The sequence below is a fragment of the Neolamprologus brichardi genome, chromosome 8 (genome assembly GCF_056152115.1).
Source record: "Neolamprologus brichardi isolate AB-2024 chromosome 8, ASM5615211v1, whole genome shotgun sequence".
NCBI classification, from domain to species: domain Eukaryota; kingdom Metazoa; phylum Chordata; class Actinopteri; order Cichliformes; family Cichlidae; genus Neolamprologus; species Neolamprologus brichardi.
This window is the reverse complement of record NC_142111.1, coordinates 8,570,356-8,594,199: the sequence shown is the minus strand read 5'-3', so window position 1 is coordinate 8,594,199 and position 23,844 is coordinate 8,570,356. Positions and strand designations below refer to the sequence as shown.

Below are 23,844 nucleotides of genomic sequence, written 5' to 3'. Positions count from 1 at the left end.
ATCCTCGACTCTATTGGCGTTCTGGTTAAACCAGGAGTTGAAACATGACGAATCAATCTTCAGAAATGGTTTTTTCTGACAAGGAAATGAACGAATCATAGTTCAGATTTTTTATGGGCGTAAACAGTCGTCAACATGGCGCTGCCCAGGGTTTTCACCGGAGCTCCGTCTGTTAGTTGTATAATAAAAATAATTTCGGTTCTTTTGAGTTGTCAGAGATCTTAAGAAACTATTTGACACGAAAATATTGCTGCTTCGTTTTTTTTAAATCGTTGACTTAAAAAAAAATACCAGATATTAAAACAAATCTATTTACGCCTGAACAGCACCATGTCTGGGTCAAATGTCTGGAGTCGCACTAGGGAGAAAATGAGACTTTTCCCGGAACGTTTTGCACAGTGTGCGAACGAGGTAAGTACATGGTGGAAAAATACTGCTTGGTAGATTATCCTTTGAACGGGTTCAACTCTGGAACCTCTCTTCTTCTCATTAGATATGATTAAACTTAGCTGCCTCTCCCATCAAAGCCAGCTGCCATCTCTGCAGCAGCTCCCAGTAGGGGACATCCAAAATATTTCCTCATTTAAGCTTTTAACAATATACACGTGCTGCCATGTACTTTATTATCTCAAGATGTAGTTTACAAAAAGACATACCAGTTAATTATTCTTTAAAGCACACATAAGCACTTGTTTGTATTGTATTATTATTTTTTATCACTAGATTTACCTAGTTAACATTTTAGAGCATGGTTTAGCTTCTGGTGATTTTTTGGCAATAAAGTTAATGTGCCAATTCTTAATAAACGAAACAGTGGATATTAAGTTAATAAAAATGGGTACATTTGTTAATAAAACTGGTCCAAATAATTAAAGTAATGCAGTTATTTATTACATTGACAAATGTGCTTCCTGTGACGTTTTAATTTGTGTGTTATTCAGGCAGCAGTGTATGGAAAGTGTGTAGCTGCAACCACAACAGGCACACAGGAGCTGAGGAAGGATCTGTGTGCCAAAGAGTTTGAAGCACTGAAGATCTGCTTTACCAACGCAGTAAGTGCCAGCGTCAGCAACTGTCACACTGAAAGTTCTGTTTAATGTTATCCATTTAACTATTTATATATTTGATTTTATTACAGGCCAAAAAAAGAGCCAGATGAATGGAAATCAGGCTTATCTGGACCAATCTCAAGAAGACCAAGTGACTGACTTTTGATGCTAAGAACACAGTTTTTCGTCAGTGTGGTTGAGATAAGCCATTAAGAACTGCCGTAGTCTTTAACGTGAAAACCTGTGTGTGTCTGTGTGTAAATAAATAAAACCCTGACTTTGATGTTTCGATATATGAGCTTTATTAATTTTTATCAGCAAAATGTACAGAAATAACATGCATGTAGAAAAATAGTCACAAAAATAGCCTCTTTTATAAAGCAAAGGTCCAATGTGTTGAAGTGCTAGCCAATAAAAGAGAATACAGAAGTCCAAAATACCTTCCATTATATTATATCTTCAAATAAGATCATTTAGTGGAAGAAAAAGACCAGATATTGAGGGAAAAAACTGCACATTTTGTTTGAATAAAATATACGCTGTAGTATGTTAAGTGAAAGGCACTAATAAATCAACCTGGAAGAAATACTAGGAATAAAGATGGAATGATTAGAAACTACAGGTATTGATCCAGGTTGTCTGGTTCGAGCTGCTCTGTTGTCCACAGTTTATGGAAATAGTAAGGCTACTCTATATCTCAAAACTCCAGCGTGTAGTTAAATACCTCATTTTGAAAGCATAAAGCAAAAACACTATCAAGGGGCCTGAAGCCACAGTACATTAAATTTGGAGTAAACGGGTTCTATAAGAAAATACATGGATCACATTTAAAAGCATTTACAACATTTACAAAGACCAAGGAACAACTGAATGACAAAAGGAGTACATGTGACTCAAATACCAATATCGTCCCTGTCAAAAACGCTCCACAGAAAGGTATTTGCATAGATGTATGTACACTTTAAACATTGACCTCTTCAAAATTTTCTCTGGAAACAAAAATAAGTTAATATTTACATTCACTTTTGCTCTTTGATAAAGACTTTGGGTTCCTGGCAGATTACACAGTATCAAGAAAAACAACACAGTCCACTTCTTAACAACTCCGAAGGCAAAAGAGAATGTAAGGCAGCAATATCACGGTCCACAGTATTAGAGGTTCTGCAGGTCTACAGTATGTGTTTGACCGCTAAATAAGAATGTGTGTGTGTTATTTAGCTTCTTCATCCTCTGAGGCCTGTTTAATCTGCCGTGTGTGTAGCCTTGCCCCAGCCAGTAGCTGCCCCTCCAGGGCTGCGTGCAGATCTTGCCCCCCCAGCTCCAGCAGGGGCTCCAACCCTGGAACGCCCCTGGACGCCTCAGTGTCCTCCAGGGGCCCTCTAGCCTCTCCGAGTGACCTACGCCTCCGCTTCAGATCTATCTCTCCCTGCTTCCTAACTTTCTCGTGGGAGCCCTGGGGGTGAACCTCGCCATCTTCCTCCCCTTCTCCGGGTTCTGGCTGAGCAGCAGCTTTCTCTTTGAGGTCTCGTCCTCCTTTCTTCAAAGCCTCACCATCATCTATCTTGCCCCCCTGTGCAGCTTTTCCAGCATTTTGAGCTTCTATGGCCTGCTGCAGCTGAAGCAGCCTCTCCTGAGCCTCCTGCAATGCCTCCTCTTTCTTTGCTTTATCAAGTATTTCATTGTCAGCTTTCTGCAGCTCCTGCTCATATCGCTCTTTTGCAGCTTTGTCGCGTGCAAGTTTCTCTTTTAATGCTTTTTCTTTCTCAAGCTCTTGCTCTCTGATCAGATTCTCTTTTATTTCCCTTTCCAGTCGTTCTTTTTCCAGCCTTTCTCGAACTTCTTTCTCTATCTTTTCCCTCTCCAACTCTTGTTTGGCCACCATTTCCTGTCTTTCCTTTTCTATCCTTTCTTCCTCTAGCCTTTTCTTTTCTTTTCTCTCCATTTCTAGCCGTTCTTTTTCTAATCTTGCCTGAACTTCTTTCTCTATCCTTTCTCTCTCTGATCTTTCCCTCTCTAACTCCTCTTCCCTGGCTAGCTTCTCCTTCATTTCCCTCTCCAGCCGTTCTTTTCCTTGTTTTGCCTGATCTTCTTTCCCTACCATTTCTTTCTTAAGTTTTTCAATTGCCTCTTCTTCTGGTAACTGATCATTCTGAGCTACAGGTTTAAGTTTTTGCTTTCCCAATGGCACTCCCCTCGCCCCGACCTCACTTTCCTTATGTGATTCTCCTGCGAGTGCAACATTTGCATCCTCCTTGTAAGCTGCTGGTACGGCTACTTTTGCAGGGTTAGCTTCAGCACCTTTATCTTCAACCTGAGCTTGATTCTGGGCCAGAGCATGAGCCTCATTTCCTCCATCCTGTGGAGCTCCAGCTCCCTCCTTGGGCTGCTCCAGTCCAGACTCCTTAGGTTTTGCTGCTCCACCTTCCATCATCTCTGGTTGTCCTTGGATGCCTTTCTCACCATCGCCTTCAGCAGCGCCCCCTTTAAATGCAAAAACATTACATTTAAGTTAAGGGCCACCACCTATAATAGCTGTGTTTTCTTTACAAGTTGTCATGACTACAAAAATATATATACACACCAGCAGGTTGTTTCTGGTGGATTTCCTTGTGTTGTTCTTCTATGACAGCCAATAGTTTTTCCTGTTGGTCCAGAAGCCTTTTCTGTTGTTCTTGTTGCTCCTTAATGACCTGCAGAAGCACCGCGTGGTCCAGCTGACCCTCTACATGGAAACAAACCATTCAGAAACATTTAATTAAAATAAGTAACGACCTGTTCAGAGAACAGGGCATTAGTTAGGAGGCTTAATAAAACTAGGGCCAGACTCTGGGGGTGAGGGGGGCAGACAGGAAACAGTTAATAATCTACTACTTCCAGTTAACACGCTCTTCTAGACTGTAGCCTTAAACAGGCAGTGTGTGGACACAGATTATGTTAAGAGGCAATGTGAGTGGGTGCTTTGTTTAGTTTACTAGTATTAAGTTTAAATATAAACACACACAAACATAAAACACACATGACTGTATAAGCAATCATTTCTTTTAAAAAAAGATGAGCCATTTTATAAATGTTTAAAAATTTGAGTGATAGACAGATTGAGATAAACTGAAGAAGAGGCAAGAGGGAGTTCATACCTGCAACCAGCTTTTTTATCACTGCGACAGGAGTCCGGCAGAGACAGAAAGAAAAGATGGAGAAAAAAGGAAGAGAAGGCAAAAGTAAACAACAGAATAACAGAATGAGAAAGTCAACAAAAGCCAAAAAAGAGGATCGAGCTAAGTCAAGAAGTGAGAGGAAACATCTGTACTTCTTTTTCCTTTTTAACACCATCAAACAGGGAATAATAGGCAAGAAGGGATCATTAAGATAAAACAAGCGAAGCAAGAGAAAAGAAAGAGAGGAAGTGGGCTACATAGCAGTCTAAATTAGCCAATAAGAGGAATACTGCATCATCACTCTCTCACCCAGTAAAAAAGAGGTTAAATTAAGTGTTTGTTATTTATTTATTTATTTATTGAGCCTTTCCTGTAACCTGACTTCATATTTAGATTTTAATGTCCAGCATTTCATTTTTAAATAAAGTCCTCACTTAGTTAAAGTTTCACAATTTTACCAGTTTGACATTTTTAATGTTCAAAAACACTTTTTTTCACATGCTGATTTCCCTGCAGCAGATCCTTTTACTCTGAAACAACGTTTTACCTCCTGTCTCTTCAAATCCTGCCTCTGGAAAGCTCAGTCTGCTCTGATTGGTCAGTCGATACCACATTAGCGAATCAACATTGGCTACATACATCCAGTACAGCTCTCTAAGAGCTGGAAACAACAAGTCGTCTTCTAAATATAACCAACACCAACACACCTGCTGCCTTAAACATGTCAACTTCAGCAAAGTGATTTTGTAAGAAAATATTTGGTATTTGAAAATTAGAACAATATAAATATAAAGATAAATGTACTGGGATTTTCCCATTAATGTTGGGACAATGTTGTGGCCATAAAGGTAATTCACTAGGTCTTCAGCTTCTCAGATGCAGTGAATGCATGGAGACTCTTGTATTGAGTCTTGCTGGAAACAAGAGAACGTCTCGTATGTGTTGCTCACAGCGGAAGCAATTTAAAGTCAGAGTTGGCGGAAGTGGCTCTAGTGGGACAATTAGGGTGCATCTGGATTCCATTCAGGCAGCAGCTCTTTCCATGCTTAGCAAGCTCTGCTACAAAGTTATTATGCCAGTGTTACACAGTGACACAGATAAGGAAAGCCTGGACCACATTTTAGCAAACTATTAATATAAAATAAAAACCCAAGTCAGTGTCTGCACAAATGTGAGGGCATTTCCCCTGACCAAGAGCAGGTCATGGTTTCCAAAAAGCTGCAGCTACATTTTAGGTTTGACATCACTTTCAGCATCTTAATCTTTAAATTACTATGTTACATTTAGCTGCAACCCCCCCCCCCCAAAAAAAACAAAACAAAAACAAAAACAAAAAAACCCTAGAATCTGCATGACTGTTAGACAACAGTCCAACATGCTGAAAAAATTGGCAGGTACTAAATAAATGAATTTAACTTTGAATTTTATTGAACATGTCTACTCCACTTACCTTCCATCTTGTCATCTGCTGCATCTTTGCCTTCAGCAGCTGGAGCCTCTTCTCCAGCAGGGCGATGCTCTCCTTCAGCAGGTGGAGCTAAAAGGTCATTACATATCACAAACACTCTCTTAGAACGCCTTTTTCATCATTTTGCTTAACCAACAGTTAAAGAGCTTGAAATGCTCACCTTTCTCTGCAGCATCTGCAGCTTTCCCCACTTTATGGACTTGGGCTGCCGCATCCTGATTGGCTTCTGCAGCCTGATTGGCTACTACACCTGCATTATCTGCAAGGGGCTCTTTACCAGCATTGAGATTCTCACCCTCCTTTAATGGGGCAACATCCAACTTTTTGCCTGCTTCTGCAACAGGCTTATCAACCAGCTCGTTCGACAAGACTTCACCTCCACCCAGATCCTCTTCTTTTGCAGGTTTTTCATCAACCTTGTCATCTTTGCTTTCCACCTTCAAAGCATTCTCAAAATCTTGCTCGTTGCCTCTTAGAGGTTTTTCTTCACCACCTTCTGCAGCAACAGGTTGTTTGTTTTCATCTTTCAGCTCTGCAATGTTCTTTCTTCTGTCTACCATGACTTTGTCATGAGGAATGGGTGGTTCGTGACGATGGGCCTCTCCCTCTGGCACTGCCACACCTGGATAAATAAGAAATGGAAATCCTTACAAGTTCGACATCCAGTTAATGTTCCGATTTTGGTTCAGTTTCCTTACCCGCATCAGGACGATCCAACTGCACCTCCTCGTCCTTCTTCTCCTTCGATAGATCAACTGGTCCTTTAATCTGGGGGGGCTCACCTGGGTCCCGCTCCACAGGCTGCACCACCTCCACAGGCAGATGATTGTCAGGCTTTTCTATCTCCACTGGCTTCTTGTTTGCAGGGTTGTCTGCATGTAGGTGCAAAAAAATGGAACGTCTCATTAATGCTACTGTTCTACTGTTTCACTATGGTCAGCTAATCTAATGCCAGATATCATCCCAAGATATCCCCATATTTTCATCACAGTTTTCTGACACAAACAAGACGATAGGTAAGCAAAAATTTATGCAGACAAATATATGGACAAAATCTGTGATCGAATGTATTGACACTTTCGTCAATGATTAAAAATGAGTTGAAAAGTTTCTGGAGAGATGAGATCAAATCAGAACTAATTAAGTTGTGAATAAGGCTGGGACGAGTTTAGTGATCCAATTAGAAGTTCTCTTTTTGGAACAAGGCTAAACAAAAATTTGATCTGCCCCCAGGTAACAGTACAGGTCTTTTTGTTTATTTCCCTGATTATATTCACTTGGGAGGAAAAGAAAACACGACACATAGCCACGTTTCAAAAATAAGAAAAATAAGCTGCTTTGTAAACTGTGTGGAGCAACCATCACCAGTAAAAACATGACAAACTTTACACTTTATCTTTTAGTCGACCGAATCAACTTTAGATTTCAGCCCAGTATAGTCTTATGACATTTAGTTGATTAAAAGTCTAAGATTAAAACAGTTAATCTTAGACTTCATTTCTTGGTGCTACAATTCTCATACTAAATGCCATCTGAAAATATGGAGATTTTTGGTTTTGGACGTGTACAGCCACTAGGGGGCAGCAAATACTGAAAATGGCAAGACTGGCATCAGTGATGTGTCGAATTAATAAGGGTGACGGGAGAGAGAAATGATATCAGAGTGTGGCAGAAAGAAAACAAGTTTTTATCCTGGCTCTTGTGAGTTTAGTGTGAAGCAAAGCTGGGAGGGAAAAACAAAAATCCACAAATGAGAGTTTCTGGATGGGAGTGAACAAGAAGGAACTGCACAGTAAGAAAAGACCACGAGAGCTGAGGATGATTAACTGTCAGGACTCCCTCCATGCTCTTCTTCTTTCACCCTAAAACTGGAAACATCAGCTCAGAAGGTTTCCTCTGGGTCTCGTCTCCATTTTTTTTTTTCATTTCTCCCCAAACCCATATCATCATCACCCCACACCCCATTTCCTTTTATACAGCCAGCGCTTGCAGGCATTTTATAGCTGCCATGTGAGATATGCAGGGAGAAAGGGGGTGTAGACAATGTATTTTGGGGGGAAGAGGTTTGGAGGGGGGTGGCAGGAGAAATGAACAGAGGTAGAGGGGTGGAGAGAAATTGCTGGAGTTTGAAGGGCATCAATCTCGCTTCATCAGTGTCAAGCACTCAACACTGCTTTCAGATATTATCAAGAGGTTATCTCCTCACCCTGCCTGTCTGTCTATCAGTCACTCTGTCTGTCTCCATCTTTTCTTCTCCGAGAGATAAAAGAAAGCCTTTCTTCTGCCGTGGCTTTGTGCTTTTGTTTTAGTCTCACTGGCCCTTTGCTACTGGTTCACATTCTCTTTACAATGCGCCTTCAAGGTGCTGCGAGCAGTCTGTGACTTTAAAAATAAGACAAGAAACAAACATGTCTCTTGTACTGCTGGCGCATTTTAAAGGAAATAATTACATGCAACTCTGCTGTCCAATCTCAGATGCTACAGACAGCTCCGGCTCTGGCCCACTGAGGTAAATGTTTCCATGGCTCATTAGTAAACCACTTTCATTTACAGCCCATCTAGTTCCTAAGTGATTGCCAGCCATTACAGAAACTCGCGATCTTTACCGTGCAGTTCAGAGATGTCTGGTAGTTCTTGCTGGCTGTTCTTGCCAGGTGCAGGAGGAGGAGGTTGGATCCTTGGACCGGGGCTACTGGCCGAAATTGAGAGAGTGGTAAAGGTGCTGATCAGCAGGATGCCCAGACCAACAAAAAGCACCAGCTACAGGACAGGAAGTGGAGAACAACAAATTGTCAGACAAAATATTTTCCCCAAATAAATATACTGGAAAAGTGCAGATTCAAAGCTTCTAACCTGAGCAATGATGCCGTTCTTTTGGATCTTTCTGTAGATGAGAGCAGGACAAATGAAGCAGATGAGGCTGCCCATGGTGGCTCCAGTCAGACCCAGAATAGTTTCCACTAAAGACAGGAAAACCGGTTTAAAAAAAATCTGCGAGCCTGTAGTGCACTAGTTCCAAAACAGAGGTGCTCACCAAATGTTAATGGATAGAGTGCTGAAAGAGTTAGCTTAAATGTCTGAAATGGTTATAACAAACTGGACAAAAGTTGGCCCGACAAGCGGTAAAACAACTAAACTAACAGGAAAATGATCTGGAGATCCAAGGTGTGCCTCCCCAGATGTTGCAGTACAATGAAAACTTAATTAAACCAACCTAAACACTGTTAAATCGACATGGCACCAACGTTACCAGAGCTGAAGCATTTCTGTCTGTTTCAGTGCACCGGTTCTGTTTCTTTGTGCCAAAAAAAGACTGGGTGAAAAAAGACTGCTAGAGTCCCAGATCTGGGCTCCTCATTACAAACTGGATTCATAACGGCCCCTCACAGACGCCATCCGTGGCACACTGCTGCTGGCAGCAGCGAGCCGTGGCCACACCCAAGTCACAACGAATGGGCCTACTGGGCGTCAAGCCCGGAAACCCATCGTTCATCTAGAGGACGGACACCATATTGTTTCCCTCAGATTTAGTGCCCATTCCCCCCAGGGTCCTTACCTCCTTTCTCCGCAGTCTATTAGCCTGATTAAATACACAAAGAGCCAATCTGACCGGCTCTGTGTGTGTCTCCGTGTTCACCCAATCAAAACTTTAACAAACAGTGGGTGGACAAAACACAAAATAATGCTAAGCTTCACATCTATGCAATTTTGGAGCATTTTGTGAGAGAGACAAGGACTTAAGGAAGCTGACGGAGAGCCAATACTGGTGTGTACTGGACGTTTGTTTGTGTGCGAGTGTGTGAGAAAGAGTCCGGGAGAATAATAGCCCTATCTTCCTGTCTGCCCATCTAAAAGGAGATAAAAGTAAGGGCCCTGATTTAAGGACTGTGTTAGAGTGTGACAGTCACTGACTCGTAAAGTCACATTCACACACATCGTAAAGCTCCCCAGCTACGCCCACATAAAGGAACACATGCACCTTAAGACCTCCAGCGAGCAGCACACATACACACACCATTTTATTTTAGTCCATGCAATCCACAACCAATTTTTCACACACACACACACACACACACACACACACACACACACACACACACACACACACACACACACACACACACACACACACACACACACACACACACACACACACACACAAAGTATGTACCGTTGGGGATGAGAATGCCCCCCAGCATAGTGCCAAACACAATGCACAGGGTGATCATCTTGAAGCGCAGAGGAGGCATGTAACCCCCAGCGGCAAATGTCCCATCCTTCTGCTGTAAGACAAAAACGGTAAGATAGAAAAAAAGAACTAAAGAGGGGATTTAGTGATGTAACAAATCTCACATTTACAAACTGATTACAGATTCAATACATTTATGCTGCGCACAGCAGGGAAACACCTGCTGTTCGTGTTTACACAAAACACTTCTAAATGCATCTTCAAACTGCATGAAAGAAAGAATGGGAGGTCCTCTTTCACAATCTAATTTGTATCCAAATTCTCATCCCTCTACTATTAACAATTCAGTAAAGTGAGAAAACCATCACGCAAACAAGCATTAAGACTTTCTTTTTTAAAATGTAGAGGACAAAGGGAGCGTCTGAGTATATCTGAACTCACTTGCTGCTCAAAAAGCATAGTGTTGATGGCCTGGCGGCAGGGCAGGATCATCATGGGAAATCCAACAGCTACAGACATCATAAAACCAACGCGTATCATCTCTGTCACCAGGTTGGATGGAAAGTTCATCAGCACGTTCCCTGCGATGTTGTCTGTAAAGCTGACGTATCCAAAGAAACCCACCTGGAGACAGAACCAAACGTGGTGTTTGGGGAAAAGCAAAAAGAAGGAGAAATGAATATGGGAGAACTTGTTTTTTTATTTTATTTTTTTCATTTCCTGAGTTTTCTTTTTTTTTCTTTTAAATGTGAAAGTGTGTACACATGGAGGAAATCTTTATAGTTTCTGATGCCAATATCAGCCATCAAGACAAGTCTTTAGTAACTAGTGAGTGAAGTTAAGGTGGCTGTTTGCATCTTTTATATACAGTCTATGAATAACTGACTGATTTGCAAGCTCCAGATTCAAATCAATGCCTTACACCAGCGGTCCCCAACCTTTTTTGCGCCACGGACCGGTTTATGCCCGACAATATTTTCATGGACCGGCCTTTAAGGTGTCGCGGATAAATACAACAAAATAAAACTAGTACCGATACCGAAAAAAAGAGAATTTATTCATAACACACGTGAAAAGACCAAGGAAAACCGAGTAAACGATAAAAACGATAACAAAATAACGCTGAAAACCGATAAAAACCCTGAAAACTATACATTTCACACCTGAGCCTCAACTCTTGCGGCCCGATACCAAACGACTCACGGACCGGTACCGGTCCGAAGCCCGGGGGTTGGGGACCGCTGCCTTACACCATCCAGATTAGTCTGATATTGTGTAATCTAATCCCATTAAAAGACCTTAAAAAAAGTGAACTCATGTCATTAGCTTTTTTGGCAGTGACCTGTTAAAATTTTAAGATAAGTAAACTCAGATACTCTTTAATATTACAAAATAGGAGTGGTGTGAACACAACTGAGAAAGAGTGGTTCCACTCACTGTGATGTAGAAGATGGTAACAACGTTGAGAGATGAAGTGAAAATGGTGCTCATGCGCTTAACAGACGGCTCATCGAGGCTGTCGTAGGTTGGTAGCACTTGCCTGTAAGAGATAGTAAGCCAAAAAAAAAAAAAAAAAAACACCCTGTATACTGCATGGCACAACACTATTGTTGCAATGTGATCTTATACTGTCTGAATTATCAGACATACAAATTCTACAATGCAACAGTTCTAACACGGAGATCGAGGAACGTAGTCCTACAGATGTTTCATTTGATTTTTGTCCCCCCAAACAGCTGGCAATATGACAGTCTTCACGGCCACTTACTTCAAATTTAGAAACCGCTCTGTAGCGTTCCTTTATTAAGCAGCCATATGGGGGTCCATTTGCGCTGCTCAGTAATCAAATGATGCATCTCTTCCCTCATGTCCTTGTCAATATCCAACTAACACTGGATAGTTTAATCTACACGATTTCATCTTCTTTGTTTAGCCCATTAAAAACATATGAATGCAATGCCATTATCAATAAACATTTGAAATTAATACTTCAATCTTCTACTTAGATGTAATCAAACTACTTTAAAAAGTCATTCGACTCAATCAATCATACAACATCATTTAAATGAAGGTTTTTCAACAATTGGAATCTTCATATTGAGAATATGAATCTTAATTCATATTAATATCAATTCATGCTTTAAGTTTTATTTTTTTATTGCAGTCATTTCTCACGATGGCAGTAGATGAAAGTAATGTAATGGCAGTGGTAGTGATGTATGCACAAGTGTTTGTCTAGATACCACTGCGTATGTGTTTGTGTACGTGTGTGTGAGAGACACAGTATGGGTGACAGCAGTGAAGGCCGGCTGAGGCTGAAATGCTCGTCTATTAACACAGGTGTCGACCTCCTTTCATCATTTCCTGTCCTGTGCTTTAAGGCAAGTGTGGGAGTGTGGAGGGGACCATCGGCACATTAACCAGTGAATTTACAGGCTTTATATATAACTGCAAGTGGCTGGACAGGTTTTAGAGCATTATAAACTTTCCTGGCAGACTCTTTTTACTCGCCTCCTTTTACTCTCTCCCTCCCTTTCTCTTATACATGTGAGAGGCAAAAGACAGAAGAGAGAGAGAAACCATAACTTTCACTGGCCTTTGTTCTCCCTTTGCCTGACTCTCTGTTCACACACTCAGCTTTATTAGCTAGCATGATGCCATTCCTTGTGCTTATTTACTGTGGAAACCAGTTAATGTTATAACCAATGTTAAATAAAACGTTATACTGCAAGCGCAGTGCAAAAGCATCTAATGGTTGCTCAATAGACCTGACTCGGAGGCTCGTCCTTAAACACAATGAAATCTCAAATATGATGCAGACTGACTGTGGGAGAAGTGAGTGTGTGGAAGACAATGTCATTAAATGGGACTGGAAAACACACCAGCAGTAGCATCATAGAAAGATGTTTCTGCCATACATGTTTTTCTTATGTCCCTCTATTATGAGCTAACTGCTCCTCGCTGTTCAGACGCTCAGCCAAAAAACAACAGGGCCAGCTCCCATCCCATCATAATGGTGATGTTAAGTAATGTTTTAACTGAAAGTAAACACATTTCATGAATGTAATAAAAATCCAATGTGCTGAGAGCTGTTTAATCAGCCTGTGAATACATCAGTGTGTCTGTGAGATGGCGGCAGTCCAATGTGTTGATTAGTGGTTTGGCTTAAGCTGCCTGCCGCCTAACGGAGCGCTTGCCTCGCTCAGCCTTACCACAGGCCAAGAAATCGCCATGCCAAATATCACTCAGCACTACTAGTGGGACGACGGAGGAAGCACACATAAACACATACAAGCTCATACTTTCTTCTTCTTGGATCACATGCACACCTCGCTTGCTAATGATCACGCCTGTCTGCCATACCATAATGTTATGTTAGCTTTGTGTGATTACATTAATTAAAAAGTCTTGTTTCACTCCCAAAGGCTACAGTCGCCCACTTCTATCACTTACCTCACTCTTTCTCACACAAAACAAAACCATACACTGCCACCACCCAAACATCTGGCCCCTGATGACCTCACCGTAACACCCTACAGCCCTCTGCAGCACCAAAGATTAACTTGCTCCTGTTAGACATTCATGTCTAACAGGATACTGGTGCAGTGAGCTGAACCACCTGCTCAGCTCACTGCACGCCCAGAGTGGGCACTGAAGCGTAGAGGACAGGACAAAAAGAGGCAGTGACAAAGCATGCAAATGAGTGAAAATGGAGACAGTAAAGAAGAAGAAGCTGTGATCAGTGAAAATAAACCAGTGAGCATTGTGAACAGCATGCAAACGCTGTGTTGGAAACCTTCCTATTATTTACTGTTAGTAAAGACTGCAGCACAGCATTCATTACATATAAGAGCCCAACCGATAGGACGCTCAAACTTTGCTAGCTCTTTTGACCTAATAAATACATTATTACCATTACATGTAGCGGTATAGCATCACAGCTGGGCACACAGCGGTCTGGAGTCAAACAGGGTCTTTACACTAACACGTTTCTTAATAAAACATTGCTGGAAAGTGAAAAGAACACCTCATTTCCCCCCATCATTTTTCACTTTCGCTAATATTAGGGTTGATATCAGATGTTCACCACACGAATATCAAGGCCAAAAGAATTCACTTTTATCCTTAACCACTTATCCAATTCCAGATCACTGGGGCTCCCCGAGTCTACTCCAGCTGTCATTTGCTAAGAGGCGGGGTACTTTATTTAAAGTGCACTTTAACTAGAGCACCAGACTGCTGTGACTCGATCAGGTGAGTAACAAACTGAAGAAACCTGCGACTTAAAGCACAATAACGGAGTCTCGTGTGGCGTTAGTGTTAGCTGACGAATGCAGAGGAGAGAGGAGGAGCAGCGGCACAAGAAGGCAACAACGCGGAAGCTAAATTAAGAATTAATTCCTCAACAGCTTAACTCTCCCTGTGTGAGCATTGCAGTCTGATTTAGTGGGATTGTTGTGGAACGTGAATCTCTCTCTGCGTGTAAGAGAGAAGTTATCACAGCTACAGAAAAATTCATGGATTATTAAAGTAAGGTGACCACCTCACTTTAAAAATGCATAATATGTGTAGGCAAGAAGAAGCTAGTGATGGATTGCTCACATATATTATCAATTGCTTCTTCTGTATGTCATGATTATCATCAATAGCCATATATTTCAACACCTCTGGTGCATATTTATAGACAGCAGCTAATGCATAGTCAGCTTCAAAAATCCAACATGCCTTCCTCTCAAAAAGCATCCAGTACTTTGCAGCTTTTGCAAATCTAAACCATCCACTTGATTTTATTTTTTCTTATAATGTGTCAGATTACGTCATTTTCTGACTGAATTAGAAAACACAAAGCGAAAAGTAAGCGCAGATGGTTAAAACTAAAGAAAGCACATCTAAGCAACAAAAGCAGCTTCTTTTTACAAATAGCGATGCCTTATCAACCATCTCCACCACAAATCTGTGTTTCTCTGTACCCCAAATCCTCCACCGTGGCTTTAAAAAAATGCTGTGAGTATTCATGCACCAATTGTGAAATTTTCTCTACATGCAGCGATAAAACATTTAGTTCCCTGTGTGGAAGAGCGGAAAAGCCCACGTTTTGGGAGTTGCACTGCACATATTTATAAGACTAATATCGAACGTTCACTATAGGTCACTGAGCTTCCAACGTCAGAATTCTATTTAGTCGTGGTTGACATTACTTTCATCATGTGATCCTGCACAGGTGGAGGAGTACTTACGACTGGCAGGCGAAGGCCATCCCACAGATGGGGAGACAGCGAAACACACCCTCCCAGCGCACCATATTGATGTGCCCTAGCCACCAGCCGCTGAGCAGCCCATGTTTGAACGAGGACAGCACCATCTGAGGGGAAGGAGGCGGGGGGAAGGGGGAGTTACAGCCCAAACCAAATGGAGAAAAGTTGGGGAAAGAGTGAAAAGAAGAATGGGAACAATACCCTCGCTTATGGCTCACAGACAGATAATGAAAGTAATAAATGGGGAGAGAAAAACCAGAGAAAATGAAGAGCTGGAAATAACAAAGAGACGTGACAGGAAATCCCACACTGAACAAAACCTGCTGTAGTGGAAAAACTGGAGTAATGAAGATGATACAAAATTAATAAAAGCAAAAATCATAAATTTGCAAGAAATAAGAGGCATATGAAAGGAATACGTAGACAAACACTAATTCATAGGTTTTCATCAGCATGTGCTCTGTCTTGCTCCTCACAGCACCTGATAAGATCCCAAAGGAAAACCTGCCACACCCACACAGACCAGGACTGAAGGTGAAGGGCAGCAAAAATGAGCCTGTCACTTCACTATGTTCTCTGCCTTATTACTACTGCCACCAAAAACACACACACACAAACACACAGAGCTCAAATGGCTCAGACCAGATCACAATCAAAGGTGAGATTGTGGATGATTGAAAGAAGGAGGAAGAAGGCTCAGGTAGGTCGGAGGAGGGTGTAAGGAGTGTCACACTGCGGGGGGAACATCGCGCTTCCTTCACTCACCCCCTCTCCGTCCCCACCGCCTTACAGTGGTATGTTATATTTTTTGGGGAGGGGGAGGGGGGTGGATTCCATGGTTTACTTACGGGTGACAGCAGAAGGTTGTGGCGATAATAGGCAGGCACTGAATGACCCCCTTGAAGCGCCACAGGTGAACTCGCTCCACCCAGGAGCCCGAGATTATGCCGTAGCGCAGAGACGACAACACTATCTACAGCACCAGAAGCAGAAACAGCAGCGGAAAAGGAGGGGGTGGGAGGGAGCAAACAAAGGGTGCGGAAAGATGAGGAGAGTGGAGTGAAAGAGTGATGGTGGGCAGAAGGACGAGAGAGACAAGATGGGAAAGAAAGAAGTAAAGTAGTACAATGGAGAGAAACGAAAGAGGGGGACAATTAATGGTAGGATGAAAAAGGGAGGGAAGCAGGTACATCACTGTTAGATGGTTAGGGGTCTGGGCCGGGCTGGGCCTGGATCTAAAGCCGGACACACACCACACCACTGTTCCACCTTATCGACATGCCACAGAGCTAGAACTCACATCACACAGAAATAGTACAAACAGCATTTTGAAGTCTGTGGAACCAGTACGGCAGGTCAGTAAAACAGAGCTACCCACGCATGCACGCACCAACTGTGTGTGCATATTTAAAGAGTAAATGAGTTGAATCACATGAGCCAGAAAACTGCTGCTGGATGGTTTCTACACTCAAACTTTTCACCTCTGACCACACTTCAGACTAAATGCATCTTGTGCAGGGGGCTGTGTGCAAATGCAAATGGCAGCGTGCTCCTACGGTTCTATCAGAACGTGCTGCATAAAGCATCATTTCTGGTCCCACCAGAGTGCATCTCTGCATACACGCTTTTGCTTGGATGGGGTGCAGAGAGGTTTTTACGGACCAGACGTGCTTTCGTGTGTTGTTGTGTGGGCCAAAATAGTGGCGCGAGCAACAGCGGAGGTTATCGCGAATGGGAGAAACATGAAATAACTTCAAAGATCAAAAAATAAAGTATGCAAAGCACAGATAGTGTCTCAAATGGACACTTTTCATTGTTTTTAACAGTTCGGCTTGTTGTATGCTAGAACTTTGCTTTTCTCTGCGTCGGCCTGATAGACCAACAACAACACCAGCAAGAGTGGCCCACAGACCGGTTGTACCACATTCTCTGTTGTTAAAAGGAGAAAACGTGCATAGTTCCCTGCAGGCCAACAGGCCATCTCCGCCCTGCCAGCGGACTGTGAACGCGCTCTTCCTGCTGAACCATAAATTTCGCCTTCGTGGCATACAACTGCACTTCTTTTAGAAGCTGTTCAAAATTCTGAAATCTGTTGCAAGAAATGTGCTCCGTGCTGCACTGACGCCTATTTAGACTGAACTCCACATGCATGACATGCAGTTACTGTGGCCAGAAGTGAAGCTTCATTTAAACATTGGGCTTGGCCACAGAGCAAAAGTTGTAATTTATGTAACTTCACAAACTTGAAGGTTATATTTGGATTTCTTAAAGGAAACTATGTCCCAGTAGTTACTACCGCAGCCAGCTGATGTGGTGGTGCTGTCAATCAGTGCTGACTAGCTGCTCCAGAAAGATATGCACACACACTGTTTGATCTTTAAAGAAAAAAAAGCATTTTACATGCTGCATAAACAGCCAAAAGTTTAAGTTTGATATATGTAAAATAAATCGGACATATGTGGGAGTTTCTGTTCTACAATTGAGTTTGATGTTTATTGCAACTGACCATTTATTCTCCACTTACTTTCCATTTACACAACTTTTAATGTCTCTTGTGGCCATTTCCAAGTAGTGCCTTCCCAGGGCAGAGCCTTTTTTCAGTCTATAACGAGCAGCGCAGCAACTGTTCTCTGTCTCAAATGATTTCATGCAGATTTTCTCTTTAAAAATAGGAGCAAGACAATATTGCATTGCACGAGGATGTCACAGCTCTGTACAATGGTGCGCGTAAGAAAGAATTAACAGGGAAGACAACAAAACGACCACTTGGCCAAATAACATTTTGAAAATCAAATAAGCAACCATGGCTAATAAGCTGTGCTGCAACTTACACATGCTTTAAATCTATTTGTACTCTACATGCTGTACTAACAGACAGGCAACAAAAACAATCATTTTAAATCTTTTTTACTGATAATTACGCTTCAACTATTTGCTTCTCAAGATCTACAACCAAAAAGAATTTCTGCTACAGCCTATTCACATGCACTGTGTAAAGTTTAGATGTATGTGTGTGTGTGTGTTGGTGGGCTAACCGTGAACATGAAGAGGGTGTAGAACATCAACGCCATAGCTGAGAAGGACTGCAGAGTGGCCATCATGTTCCTCTGCAGACTCAGAGGGAGTACGATGAACAGCGACACTATAATCAGCAACAGCACGCGAAAACTGCCGGTCACCTATACACAACAGAGTGACAAAACAACACACTTGCTTAGTTTCAGTATTTTTCCTGTTTTCACAACAGATTTTTTGATTGACTCCATTCAACATTTATTACAAGTGTTGGTCGCAAAAGCCTAAAATTATGAAAGAGTAGAAGCGAGTAGCAACAAAATCATGATATCAAACCTGTAAACCCAACAGCTGAGCAAAGAAATTTGAGCCCAAATCAGCAATGACAACATAGAAGGCGATACAGGTCCCCAACATCAAACCGATCATGCTGCAGGGACACAAAAAAAGAGAGACAAGAGAAACCTTGTGAAAATGTGTGTTTTTAAACATGATCTACAATGCATAATCTAAATATCCATTGTAATGGATCCATTGTTTCCACTGAACATCTAAAATGTTCCAGTGATCCAACAACTGTATTACTGATAGGCAGAAACTAAAATTTGTCAATGAACTTGCCTCGTTTCCACCAGTGCTTTTCCTGGTTTCCCGTAAGCGTGGAAGGCTGCAAAGAATAAAAGTGCCCTCAGTGTGAGCAACATGCAGAAAAACAGAGGGCAGTGCGCTAAAAATATTCCGTCCTGATAAAACTAACAATCAAACAAGATTAAATGTGCTCATTCATCGTTTGTAACACATATGGAAGCAGCTTAAATATTGTCCTTGTGGGCAGAGATTTGTTTACTTTACTGTTATTGATACTTCTGCACTTGATGTCATCTAACATCGTTATAAGCAAATAACGTTCTGTGAACAGTTATTTGCTCATAACTGTTCGCAGAACTAGTGACAAGTAACAACTTCTTTTGCCACTTTAACCAGGAATCAGCTGTTGCTTAAAATGGGCACCATTCTCTGTAAAATATCAGGCTTTTCCACAAACATACTGGCGACTGAAAACATTACATAACAGAACAAAATGAATACAAGTAAATATTTCTCTCGTTTGCCACTTTAGCTCACCCAGTCCAGCATAGGTCCTTCGTTTGGTGCTGCTGGCCGTGTGGACCAGAAACATACAAGACTTGTGGGTCATCCATGAACAGAAGAACAGCAGGATAGTTCCCAGCACTATCCCACACTGTGAGAAGACAGATGGAAAGTTAGCAGGCGTGTCCTCAAGCCAATTCAAATGAGATCGTTCTTAAACTTCAAACAACAATATTTCTTCCTTCAAACTACTTAGAAGCACAATACAGGGGAGGAAACCTTCAGCCAGCTGTAAAACAAGTATACCCTGGAAAAGATTCTGATGCTAGGCCTACAGAAAGGAACAGCCAAAACGAATACAAGCACACTTGGCATGACTTGACATGCTGATCATTGTGTGTATATCTCCAAACGTGTAGTGGTGCTAAAAAGGCATGACAAAGTTAAAAGTTTGGGAATAGCTTAGTTGACTAAAAAGAAAAATCATGTAATAAAGCACTAAATGCAATGTGAAGGCATTACATGTTCATAGAAAGTGGAGATATCCTCCAAGATAAATCTGCTAAATCTGCTCCATCCCTGCTGTCATAGGCTGAGAACCTAACATTCGAGGAAACCAGAGTACCCGGAGAGCACTGATGAAACCGAGCACCACTGTGCTCCCCAAAGGGTGAAATCCTTCACATAAAAACACCTCCTAATTTCATATTGTGATAGTGATGATATAAATTCATCTCTCTATGAAAAGTGCTGCTGATGGATGGAGATGCTGCTTACCAAGTGCTCACTGACATTCTGAGGAAGCTGGCGATTCTCACAGTCACTCATTAATATCCCGTCATGCTTATTCACTTTTATATCTCCTTTTGTTGTTATTCTTCTACTCTACTACCTTTAAGAGGCAAATAATGTATTTCTTATTCAATCATATAACCCTTTGACATTGATATATATTATATTTGTACTGGTAAAAATGAAGCTACCTGACAGTGAATAACACTGTTAATATGTTAAAGTGAGTTTTCCTTTTAAAAATTAGAAGATGAATGCAGTAACAGCAGATCTTTTTCCCAGCAGTCCCTTTCTTATGAAAGATGTATAAGTTACTAATGTTACTAATGATATTAATAAAGGCCTTGTTCACTTCAGGTGCTTAGTAACACCTGTTTACCTGTTGTACCTTACTAAAACGTTTGTGAAACAAGATTATGACCTAATATGACAAAAGGAGGAGAAAGGGATTTGAGCATTCCCTCTGATCCTGCAAATATTTTAACAGAGAGTGGGGGTTTTCGGAGAGACTTAAGGACAAGTCCCGCAAGGTAAGCGTCGCAGCAGCAGACCCACCTGTTTGAAGCAGAAGGGCATGGTGAGCACACTGACTCCAACGATGCTGTTCACCACGTTCATGATGAGGCCCGAGTTGGACGCCGTCATCTTTAATCTCCTAAGCGACGCTTCTTCCTCCTTCGGTAAGAAAATGTCAAGCAAAGCGGGACAGCAGCAAGCTGCAGGAGTGACGGCAGCGCACAGCTGGGACCAAACTCATCCGCCGATTAATGACGTGGCGCTCTGAGAGGAAACACGGAAACAACAGAGCTTAACAAGCGACACACTTCCAGCCTGTCTTCCTTTCAAATGTTACAGTAAAATCGGTTCACACCGCCGAGCTCAATGTTTACAATGCGACCGGATAAAAGTATTTTAAGTCACAGGTTGACCCTTTAGTAGTGGCACCACTGTAGTCTCATTAGCTCACCTTTCTCTTCCACTTCTGTTCCTCGCCCTCCGCCTCGCTGTCCTGTTTACGTTATCATTGGTAATTTTGTGACATTAAAGGTCAACTGTCGTCTTTTTGTGTATATAAAAAAGGCAGTATGAAACGATGATAAGTCCACCAAGGCTGTTTTTCTGAACGCGTTTCCAGGAAGTACAGATAGCAGCCGAGGAGGTGAGTGAAGACAAGTCAGCCTGCTAGTTTCAGTACTATGGAAATGCATGGGCGCCCACTAGTGGTCACTTTGTTATTTTATTTTTTTCTTTGATAGATAGATAGATAGATAGATAGATAGATAGATAGATAGATAGATAGATAGATAGATAGATAGATAGATAGATAGATATTTCTAACTTTAATTCTTGCTTAAAGCCACTGCAGTGCCAAAACACAACAGCTAAGTAGACTACACTGATTTTAGGCACAGACTAGCTCATTTTTTATTTATCCTTGCTTACTTCACTACATTTCAATAGGGGATTATTGGGGTTTCAGCATATCAGAGTTTATCTAACAGTTGTTGTTATTTTTCAGACAGGATTTCATCATACGTACAGATAATAAGCTTATAAATGAGCTCACAATGACAATTTCTTCACATCTTTTCCAGACTTCTCATATGGTTTAATTTAACGGTGCAAAGGGTTATCAGATCATTAAATGGTTATAACAACATTATTTCTCCAAATTATAGATTAAGGGAAGAATGCACATTTTAAAAAGTAAATCTTGTAATATCTTTTTTTTAATTAATAAAAGATTAATCTCATGACCCATACTTATTGTGCCCCTTTGGAGATATACATACACACACACACATACATATATATATATATATATATATATATATATATATATAGATAGATATAGATATAGATATATATATATATATATATAGATAGATAGATAGATAGATAGATAGATAGATAGATATATCCTATCCTATCATATAGTCCTATGATACATTTTTCCAGAGTGCTTTCAATACTATTTTTGTTTCTTTCCCCCTGAGCATTTTGGCATTGTTGTATTTGCACTTTTACTTAACTAAAGAACCTAAATAGTTCTTCCGTCACTGATGAGCTCTGTAACCACAACAGTACCAACAACAGACACACTTGAATCCTGTTTTTCCAGAGCCCTCAGATATTCCTGTCAGGAAAGGGAAACAAGCAACAAAAGCCTAAAAGAGAATAGACCAAACTTGAATGACGTTGGAGAAATTATTCAGCCTTGCACCTGAAACATTGCTGGCAGTATGGGCGGTTTATTTCCGTTAGCTTTAGTGCCTGCCTGGTGCCCTCTCTGATAGATGACTATTGTGTTGTATGACCAGGAAAGAGAAGAAGGAGCCCCAGGTTGGACGGGGGGAGAGGTGGGGGTTTGACCTAAGAGCGCTTCCCCCCCACACACCAAATTCGGGTGTGCTTCCCCCCGGGGACAAGGGATTTTCAGCAGCAGGGATGTGATGAAGCTTTAAGAGGCGCAGGAGGGGAATTTTGAATTGTAGAGAGGTGTGTGTGTGTGTGTGTGTGAGAGAGAGAGAGAGAGCGAGAGAGAGGAATTTCCAGCCTTTCAGTATCACCTTTATCTGAAAACACACTTTTATTTGAATATATTTCTCCATTCTCCTTTAATCGTACTTATTTGTCTATTTTTTCAGCACTTTGTATATTTGCCGTTCATTTTTTAAAATTTAGACGGTCTAATGTTTATTATGTATACATGTGCATGAGTGCGTGCTTGTGTGTTTATGTGTGTGTGTGTGTGTGCATATGTGTATGATCAGAGAGGTTAAGACAGGAAAACCCTGGCCATTGTGCGCCAGTGACCCCTCAAAATCAATGTGACAGACCGGCTGATTGGCTGGAGGGTCCTGTCTCTCTGCACATAATCCCTCAAGGTAGACCCTCAGCCAGGCCTCCTGCGCTTGTGTGTGCTGTGTGTGTGTATGCTGTGCATGTGTGCGTGGCAATATCTCTGCTCGTATGTGTGTCTTTCTGCACCTAATCCCTCTAGATAGACCAAAGGCCATGGGATGGGGTATTAGTGCAGTTACAGCAGGTCGGTCCTGTGTGTGTGTGTGTGTGTGTGTGTGTGCGAGCGTGTAGGAGATAGAGAGCTTGAGTGTGGGGACTACTTCACAGTAGCCCAATTAGGCTGCAGAGTGCTTATGTATTTCAGTAGGGCGCAGTTATGTGTGGAGGCAGTAGTGGGTTTTAGAGGGAGAAGGGGGGGGGGGGGGGGGGGGGGGGGCAAATTTTAGGGCAGATTTGGACGGATAACCCGGTTGGGGTAAAATTAGACGCAGGCCTCTGAATTTGACCTCAGGCCCTCAGCATGACCCCAGGTCACTTAAGGGTCACGGGGCACAAAGCAGAGCACTGACCCTGCACAGGTCAAGCATGCAGGCGGCTGAAAGGACGCCTTTGTGGGGCCTGGCATGCACACTATTTCCCATGAGCACCAGGGGGACTGTGTCTGCCCAGGAAACTGGACCGGAGAGTGAGCCAGAAAAAGGTGTGTGCGTGTGTGCATGGAAACCATAATTGATTTGTGTTTATATTTCTGCTTGTTTGCCTTACGATTATCACCAGTGAAGGTCATAGTTAATGCTGATTTCTTAAAAAAAAAAAAATTTAAAATTATTTACCTTTGCATGCTGTGGTATGTGTTTGTTTTTGTGCATTTGTAATAACACAACTCAACTAAACTTCATGTTTTAAGTTTCAGCTGAAGGATCATTTGGTTAAAAAAAAAACATTTTCAGCTTCTCAGCCAATTAATCCTTTGGGCTTATTCCCTGTTAAATCCAACGGTGCTTTTCTTAGTAGCCGGATGGTT

At 41.8% G+C, this 23,844-nt stretch overlaps 2 protein-coding genes across 5 annotated transcripts; one reads left to right on the top strand and one right to left on the bottom strand.

Annotated features, from left to right (window-relative positions):
* Positions 1 to 127: 127 nt before the first annotated feature.
* Positions 128 to 1,332, top strand: ndufaf8 (NADH:ubiquinone oxidoreductase complex assembly factor 8). Its single transcript, XM_035912143.2, has 3 exons — positions 128 to 411; positions 942 to 1,052; positions 1,139 to 1,332. Exons 1-3 carry the CDS (start codon positions 331 to 333, stop codon positions 1,157 to 1,159), a joined length of 213 nt encoding a protein of 70 aa, XP_035768036.1. The 5' UTR covers positions 128 to 330; the 3' UTR covers positions 1,160 to 1,332.
* slc38a10 (solute carrier family 38 member 10) lies at positions 1,328 to 21,412 on the bottom strand. Of its 4 annotated transcripts, none has more exons than XM_006800967.3 (18): positions 20,983 to 21,412; positions 20,571 to 20,795; positions 19,257 to 19,374; positions 18,753 to 18,798; positions 18,468 to 18,561; positions 18,152 to 18,295; positions 15,965 to 16,089; positions 11,299 to 11,401; positions 10,303 to 10,485; positions 9,844 to 9,955; positions 8,526 to 8,632; positions 8,279 to 8,432; positions 6,371 to 6,544; positions 5,833 to 6,294; positions 5,655 to 5,741; positions 4,184 to 4,204; positions 3,631 to 3,771; positions 1,328 to 3,530 (listed from the first exon to the last, which is right to left on the bottom strand). In XM_006800967.3, exons 2-18 carry the CDS (start codon positions 20,658 to 20,660, stop codon positions 2,260 to 2,262), a joined length of 3,432 nt encoding a protein of 1,143 aa, XP_006801030.2. In that variant the 5' UTR covers positions 20,661 to 20,795; positions 20,983 to 21,412; the 3' UTR covers positions 1,328 to 2,259. The 4 variants fall into 4 exon arrangements, with proteins under 4 accessions (XP_006801030.2, XP_006801029.2, XP_087701500.1 ...); XM_006800966.3 differs by lacking the exon at positions 15,965 to 16,089 and adding an exon at positions 15,099 to 15,223; XM_087845374.1 differs by lacking the exon at positions 4,184 to 4,204.
* Between the last annotated feature and the right edge of the window lie 2,432 nt (positions 21,413 to 23,844).

What these genes read in the sequence shown, in the direction of transcription:
- ndufaf8 (XM_035912143.2), top strand. Translation starts at nt 331, where the DNA reads ATGTCTGGGTCAAATGTCTGGAGTCGCACTAGGGAGAAAATGAGACTT. An exon ending in TTGCACAGTGTGCGAACGAG is followed by an intron (nt 412 to 941) that starts GTAAGTACATGG and finishes TGTGTTATTCAG; the next exon opens with GCAGCAGTGTATGGAAAGTG. An exon ending in AGATCTGCTTTACCAACGCA is followed by an intron (nt 1,053 to 1,138) that starts GTAAGTGCCAGC and finishes ATTTTATTACAG; the next exon opens with GCCAAAAAAAGAGCCAGATG.
- slc38a10 (XM_006800967.3), bottom strand. Translation starts at nt 20,660, where the DNA reads ATGACGGCGTCCAACTCGGGCCTCATCATGAACGTGGTGAACAGCATC. An exon ending in AAGGACCTATGCTGGACTGG is followed by an intron (nt 18,799 to 19,256) that starts GTGAGCTAAAGT and finishes TATTCTTTGCAG; the next exon opens with CCTTCCACGCTTACGGGAAA. An exon ending in AAAGCACTGGTGGAAACGAG is followed by an intron (nt 18,562 to 18,752) that starts GCAAGTTCATTG and finishes GTGTCCCTGCAG; the next exon opens with CATGATCGGTTTGATGTTGG.